General features: G+C 44.6%; 1 protein-coding gene across 1 annotated transcript in view; it reads right to left on the bottom strand.

Moving 5' to 3' along the window:
• The window catches only part of tg (thyroglobulin), a 21,995-nt gene that overhangs the window by 5,999 nt on the left and 8,496 nt on the right, over positions 1 to 7,500 (bottom strand). The window contains exons 16-32 of the mRNA XM_023396505.2: positions 7,354 to 7,495; positions 6,758 to 6,885; positions 6,136 to 6,286; positions 5,766 to 5,924; positions 5,532 to 5,675; positions 4,977 to 5,141; positions 4,722 to 4,826; positions 4,017 to 4,120; positions 3,690 to 3,795; positions 3,387 to 3,584; positions 2,317 to 2,487; positions 2,141 to 2,224; positions 1,684 to 1,746; positions 1,385 to 1,522; positions 1,094 to 1,270; positions 250 to 364; positions 12 to 91 (exon numbers count right to left, since the gene is read on the bottom strand). Of these exons, the coding sequence (XP_023252273.1) occupies positions 12 to 91; positions 250 to 364; positions 1,094 to 1,270; positions 1,385 to 1,522; positions 1,684 to 1,746; positions 2,141 to 2,224; positions 2,317 to 2,487; positions 3,387 to 3,584; positions 3,690 to 3,795; positions 4,017 to 4,120; positions 4,722 to 4,826; positions 4,977 to 5,141; positions 5,532 to 5,675; positions 5,766 to 5,924; positions 6,136 to 6,286; positions 6,758 to 6,885; positions 7,354 to 7,495 (2,230 nt within the window). The remainder of the gene's footprint in view (positions 1 to 11; positions 92 to 249; positions 365 to 1,093; positions 1,271 to 1,384; positions 1,523 to 1,683; positions 1,747 to 2,140; positions 2,225 to 2,316; positions 2,488 to 3,386; positions 3,585 to 3,689; positions 3,796 to 4,016; positions 4,121 to 4,721; positions 4,827 to 4,976; positions 5,142 to 5,531; positions 5,676 to 5,765; positions 5,925 to 6,135; positions 6,287 to 6,757; positions 6,886 to 7,353; positions 7,496 to 7,500) is intronic.

The following is a 7,500-nucleotide window of genomic DNA, read 5'->3' as shown; positions in this document are numbered from 1 at the left end:
ACCGTGGTTACCTGGTGATTTGGTGTCTTGGACGAAGCCAATACCACGGCAACAAGGATCCTCATCACAACGCCGCTCACACTCCATGAACCTGAACACACACGCACACACACACACACACACACAGGTTCAGCACCTTTTGAAGACCTTGTTAATTAAACAGTCACAGTCTTGTTACACCGTGTGTGTGTGTGTGTGTCTGTGTGTGTGTGTGTGTGTGTGTGTGTGTGTGTGTGTGTGTGCTGTTACCCCTCAGACAGCGGTGTGTTGTCTCTCAGACTGACTCGGCTGCGGACGGAGTAAGAAACCATCTTCTGGAAGGAAACTCTCTGGTAGAAACTCTTCACTGGTCCGGACAGATCCACTGAACACAGAGTCACAGGTTAACCTGCAGAGAACCTGCTGAAGCTGCTGTTATATGCAGCTAATCATTTTTATCATCACCACTAAATTTGTTGCACTGAAATATTTGAGTTTGAAAACCACCTTTCTGTATTTACCTGATCTGAGTTTCACTTTAGGAATAAAGTTTTTGAAATAACACTGACACTTTCACAATGTGTATTTATTTATTCTCTCACTCACATAAAACTCACGTCTAATATTCAAAAGGTATTTTCATGTTCTGTTTCAATTGGCTCAATGTCACGGGATTTGTGACACTCAGAAAAATGACGTTTTATTGTTAGTCTAAATGAGCAGAGACTGTTTCTGTTGACTCAGATTGTGAACTCTGGTATTCCCACAAACAGCCTTTAAACTGGAGCTTTACATGAGGTCCCCTCTCAGCTTATGGCCCAGTATATACAGTGACCACGTATTTCACATAAAACAAACAAACACTGTTTTATTCTAAATTTACAACTTTAATCTCAGACTCTGACCCCCGGCTTCCCCTGGCTCTGTGATTTATCTCTATTTCCTACAGTAGAACTGGCTGTCCTTCCTCCTTGTCCAGTGACTGTGTATGATCTGTTTGCAGCTCAGACACCAACTGTTCACACTGAGGATTCACTCGTCTCATCTTTCATCTTAGTGTTTCTGTCCCTTGATCGTCTCAGGAGCTGAACAGCAGCAGCGTCAGTGTAAATACCCTTCTTGCTGTGGGTGTTGTTGGGCGTTCTGTCCAGCAGGAGGCGGCAGGGTCGTCTCAGTGGTTTGTCGTACGCTCCACAAACTCTGCTGTCGGGATACAAGGAGCAGCTGAAGAAACCTGCTGAGTCGGCGTCTCTGAGGTCGGCGACAGAGCAGCGCTGCTCCTCGTCACAACCTGAAACACAAACACAACAACCTGAAGTGTGTTTATATCACCTTTAACAACCCCCTGTGAGAAAACACTCTCAGGCCAGAGGAACACAAACTAGTCCAGAAGATTCAGTCGTACGTGAGAGACACCAGAGCAGTGCCTGCTGGGAGTTGTAGTTCTTCTTGTTGAGCCAGAAGGAAAGTGTGGAGAGATTCCTCTGAGGATCCACGAGGACATCGTCCTCTGACAGAGACTCAAACTTCTGCTGCACTGACTCTGAACAGATGATGAATGAAAATGAAGATGATGAATCAGACATGATGTTAATGTGATGAAGGTTCAGCCTCCTCATCATCGCTCCACACAGCTGATGTTTTCATGTCACATTAAAGAAAAGGTTTTGTGTGTGTGTGTGTGTGTGTGTGTGTACTCAGTACCGTCCAGAGGAGGACTGACTTCTGCTGCTGCACACGAAGAAGAGCCAGAACCGACTGCTGGGTCTGACAAACAAACAAACAGACAGACAAATAAACAAAGTGAGAGCCAGTCAGCAATGAGGGACGACCATTTTTACTCTGCTGTCCTGCTACAAACAAACACCTGCAGAAGAAGCTCCGCCCACATGTACACACACAGCAGGTCAGAGGTCAAAGGTCAAATACCTAATGCTGTCTACACAGTGAGTACGACACTGATCCTCATCACATCAACACACTGTGCTTTAACATGTTGGAGTGACATCATACAACAGGTGACATCACAGGTCAACCAAACTACAACTGTGATGTCACAGTTAAACTTCACAAACAGACAGCATGGGTTTTTCCTACATTACACACAGTCTGTTTGAACAGTGAGAGTTAGGGTTAATATCAGAGGTCAGAGGTCAGGTACCAGAGTTCAGGTAGACGGCCTGGAAGCTGACGATGGAGGCCTGGTAGTCCTTGTTCTTACTGTCGGCGGGCAGAGCTGAATCAGCTGGACAGAGAATCGAACACAGAGTCAGAGGAAACTACTTCCTGTCTGAATGGTGACGTCTGTTTCCCGCTTCACTCGTTTGATTTTCTCACCGAAGGTGAACGTCTCTCCTCCAAAGTCCCACACGAAGGTCCCCTGCTGCTTGTTGTAGGTTAGCTCCGCCCCACAGATACGATTGGCTGTTCCCTGTCCAATCACGTCCCAGTCCTGGTCACCACACATTAAGACCGACGGAGCTCTCAGCCAACCACAGAGCAGAGAACCTGAGGGGGGTGGGGCATAGATGGAAATGAGACATTCATTCATTCATCCATTCAATTCTTTCATTTACTTAACCCTCACATACTGTTCATGTTTCTGCCTCCACATCACAGTAAGAACTCCCTCATAATAAGTGTCTGTAGTGACTCTTGAACTACAGATCTATGTAGAAAGTATAAACAGCCTCTCTGACATTAATACATGGAGGATTCATCCTTAATTAATGTGTCAGAGCAGGGAGAGAGTATTCTTTAGGTTTTCATCACTGGATTTTGGAGAGAAACATCTACTGCACAGTCTGTCTGCTGCCAGAACCTCAGTCAGTGAAGTGGCAGCTCAGGTACCTTTATAATGATCCCCCCATGACCCTTCAAAGACCAGCAGGTGCCTGTCTCTGGGGGAACCTGGGCAGATGTGGCGGGAACACAGACAGTTGTGGTGACAGTGTCGAGGTCCCCCTTGAACTCTGTCACCACTGTCCCATAACAAATACACACAGACATGGCAGGTACAGTTTCACAGTTTCAAGATCCCCTAAAACCTCCATGTTCCTCCATCTGACCCACAGATCTAATATCTGTGGATCTACAATCCACTTCAATAGATACGGGTCAGATTTGTAGCACCTGTACAAAAGTATAACATTTGACAATTTTTTCCTTTTGGTGTATTTTGGGTCACTTTAGGAAAAGTCATCAACTTTCAGGCTAAAAATTTATTTTTATTTATTTTATTTTACTTTTTACCTTTAATTTTTTCCTGCTGTCAAATGTCAGAACGGGTCAAATTTGACCTGTACAGTAAATGTTGTTCTCATTACTTATTATTCTCATTAATTCATTCACTCAACATATTTGTTCGATTACACATGTTAAGTGCTTCTGTCTCCATGGTAACGTACCACCGTTCAGGCTGTTCTGGTTGAGGATGAATCCGTCGCAGCAGGTGTCACGGCTGCAGCCGTCCTGACAGAAACGATGAGCGTCAGACAGGGAGGTCCGTCCGGAGAACACCTGAGTCCTGAACACACCTGAGATCACCTTCCTCATCCTCATCCTCACAAACCTCTGCTGCTGCTGCTGCGAGGAAAACTCCGCCCCTGAAACACATAGGTACACACTCCTGTGTGAACACACCTGTCGGACTGAACGCTGACAGACTGACAGGTTACAGGAATGTTTGAGTGTTGCCATGGTAACAGTACCTTTCTTCCTGATGACCAGCATATCTGAAGCTCCGCCCCTCACTCTAAGAGAGCAGCTCAGCCAATCAAACAGCTCGGCCTGAGGATTACCCAGAAACCCACTAGTCTGAAGAGTCACACACACACACGCACACACACACACACACACTTAATAAACAAAATACTTAATGATTCTATAATAGAAACATAATAATATAAAGAGAACGCATTACGTAAGAGTAATTAATTATTTACTTAATAATTTGTTTTCATCAATGTAAACAAACTGTTATTGAGGTGTTAATGTCATCCCAGTTTGTGTGTGTGTGTGTGTGTGTGTGTGTGTACCTGCTGGGAGGTGTTGCAGTGTGTGTTCAGTGTGTGTGTGCTGTACAGTTCACACTGCGTGTTGAACAGCGCCACATGGTGGCAGGACGGCTCCGCTGCGCATGCTGAGAGAAACAACCAGTAAGAATGAAAATGTTCAAATATTCACAGCATTTAAAATGTTACTAAAGTTTAAAATATGATCAGAAAAACACATGAGAAGAAAAAATGTGTGATTAACCAGAACAGCAGGTTACACTGATCTAGAGCAGCTGGTTTGGAACCATTTCCCCCTGATTTTAATGTTTCATAAAGTCTCATAAAAACATCACACAGCCGCAGTTAAAGAAAACACTTGTTCAGCATTAAATCTTTAATCATAAATGACTTCATTTATTTATCTCTAAGAAAAAAAGGACAATCAACACACAAAACTTCTTATTTTACAGATTTATGGATTATCAGTTATCAATAAAATAGTGAGAATTGTTTCACGTTAACAAATTGTAGATGACGGTGTACACACAGCAGGGGGCACTGCAGGGCGGGGCTAATGTCGTCAAGGTCAAAGTTTAAACACCTTCTACAGTTTCAGGTTGATTAATTCATGACGAGTCTCATCTCACATTTTAAATCTGACACCAGATAAATTTAATAAACAATAAAGGTACATTACATTAAAACACATAAAATTACCTAAGAACTGTGTGTGTGTGTGTGTCTCACCTTGGATACAGGTTTTGAGGTCAGACGTCATCGTCTTCAAGACTTCAGTATCTTCAGCTCCAAAAATCAAATCTGATCCAGGAACAGCCTGAAACCTGCTGAGAACTACACAAACACACACACACACACACACACACACACACACACACACACACACACACACACACACACACACACACATTACAAAGTGCTTCACAGAAAACAACTTCACACCAAATAACAGAGCTGCTCTCTGATTGGCTGCTGCGTCTTCACCTGAGCACTCCTCGTCAGTCAGAGGTTTGTCACTAATGGTCCACTCAAGCTCCGCCCCCTCGCTGCTGAAACACCTCCACCTGCCAGACAGGAAGTCAGGCTGCGCTGACAGGAAGTCGCCACGTTCTGAACACCGCAGGCCCCGCCTCTGACACTCCGTCACACCTGACGCACAGACACAGGTAAATCACAGACAGGTCAAATGAAATAAGTGATGACCTGATATTACATAATAAGCAAGTGTAGAACATGATATAAAACATATAAAATCAAAATACGATATATAACTAAATTATATATCAACATAATAACACATATTAACGGGGATTTGTCCAGTTATAAAAACACTGATCAAAGTTAAATATATATATATGAAGATGAATACAAACTTCTCTAAATGTTCTTTATCAAATAAAATGTTTTAACTTCACCTGTCAGTTAAAAAGCCTGAAACATTTCAATCCGTTCTTAAAGTCTATTTTCATCAATCAACTGATCGATTGATCGCTGCAGCTCTAGATTAAAATTACTAAAGTTACTGAAGCTCTGACTCACACTGATTGACAGATGACGCTCCAGCAGGTGAGGAACCTCTGGGACACTTGTTGCAGAAATCCCGCCCCTCTTCATCCTGATAGGTTCCCAGAGGACACAGAAGACACGCCCCCTCCCTGGAGAAAGTCCCAGCAGGACAAACAACTGCAGAAACAGAGACGGAGAGAAACTAAACCATGAGACCGCGACAGGACAGAGACCTGCAGAGACGGAGAGAGACCTGCAGAGACTCACCGCAACCTTCACTGTCACTGGCCAGCTGGTAACCATGGGAACAGCCAAAGCTTGGTGTCGTCGTGGAAACCAGTTTGGGCTCTGATGTGAGCGTGGACTGGATATTACCCAGAAGGTTCCGAACTCCTTCTAGGAGTCTGGACTCGTTCAGGAACAGACCTGGTTTAAAAAAAACACACATCAACATCGAGGATCCAGAACCAGGATCCAGAACCAGGATCTTCTACAGACAGTGATGACAAACAAATGTTTATTTTAACTTGAACAATCAGATGTTTCATTTCACTGAATGTGTTCAGATTTATTTGTAGATGACAAACGTCTCCTTCATCAGTGTGACAGGTCAATGACCTCGTCTGTCTCTGCTCACCGATGTCATGGAGGTCGGGGAGGTCAGAGGTCGGGAGGTCAGAGAGGGCGGCGCTCCATCTGATTGTTAACTTCAGTGACTTGTCACCGTCACACTGCAGACGCACCGACGCATCGTCACACACCAACACGGAGCGGCCCGACACGGGGAGCTACACACACACACACACACACACACACACACACACACACACAGTTCATGTTGCTCATTCAGATTTACTTCAACCAGTCGAAGGTTTGATCCAGAACCAGTTTCTGCAGCAGCTCAGGGTTGAATGTGATGAACAGTGCGTCAGGTTGAAGTTACATGAAGCAGGTTGTTGCTCAGATTTATCTAAAAACAGGATTTCACTCAAACCTCTGGCTTTTTAATGTTGTGAAGTTTCAACACTTTTGAGCTTTTTTACATATTTCTCATGAAATCCGTCTGACAACAGCTGCTCTGCTCGGGGCGGTCGGCCGGACTCTGAACTATCAGAGTCCAGGTTCTACATAAACTGATTCTACGCATTTTGTTCTGCATGCGAGAGCTACACATTACACATACATGGGGTGTACAGACACAGTGTAGCACAGCAGTGTCAGGTGGTACTGGTGGGTGTGGTGTAGTCCAGTGTGTTTACCTGTACGGAGCAGAGCCCCCTGCTGGTCATCGAGCTGAACAACACAGACTGTAAACTGCTGATCTGAGAGCAGGACGACGACAACAACCAGAGCTGAGAGGATGACACCGACTGCAGGGGCTGAGAGACTGAACACACACACACACACACACACACACACACACACACACACACACACACACACACACACACACATATATGTATTTAAGGGTTCAAAGGTGTCAGGGTGTGTGCAGTCAAATGTTGGAGGATCCTATGACTGTGCTAAAATCAAAACATTGGCAAATAAGTTATTCTGCCCTCTAGTGGCCAAAACTGATTCATGATGCTCTTACGTTAAAGTGTTAAAAAGACCACAACAGTGTGTTTTATGTTTTAGCTCATTAACTACAAATGAAATATTCTTTCACTCCAGTGTCTGCTCTGAACAGAGACTGTGATGGATCAAGTGTCTGCAGCTTGAACTGGGAATGAAGTGAAACAAAGGAAATCTAAAACGTGTTGGATGAATTCAGCAGGGATCAGTTAAATGTGACACTGTGGGATAAAGGCTTTAGAAACAGCAGCATGATCCTTTAAAGGGTCAGAGGTCTCACTCTGACAGGCTCCACTCAGCGGTTTGTTTTCTCCGTCCCATCGCCGACTCCCAGTCTCACACAGGAAGCTGCTCACAGGAAGTGAGTTGTGGTAACCACGGTGACAGACGACATCACAGCTCTGACGACCATCGGCCGTCGGGCGGC

This window comes from Seriola lalandi, unplaced genomic scaffold (genome assembly GCF_002814215.2).
Source record: "Seriola lalandi dorsalis isolate HSWRI2012SDOR001 ecotype SW California unplaced genomic scaffold, Sedor1 jcf7180002054978, whole genome shotgun sequence".
NCBI classification, from domain to species: domain Eukaryota; kingdom Metazoa; phylum Chordata; class Actinopteri; order Carangiformes; family Carangidae; genus Seriola; species Seriola lalandi.
The sequence above is the reverse complement of the archived record's forward strand: the minus strand, read 5'-3'. Positions and strand labels throughout refer to the sequence as shown.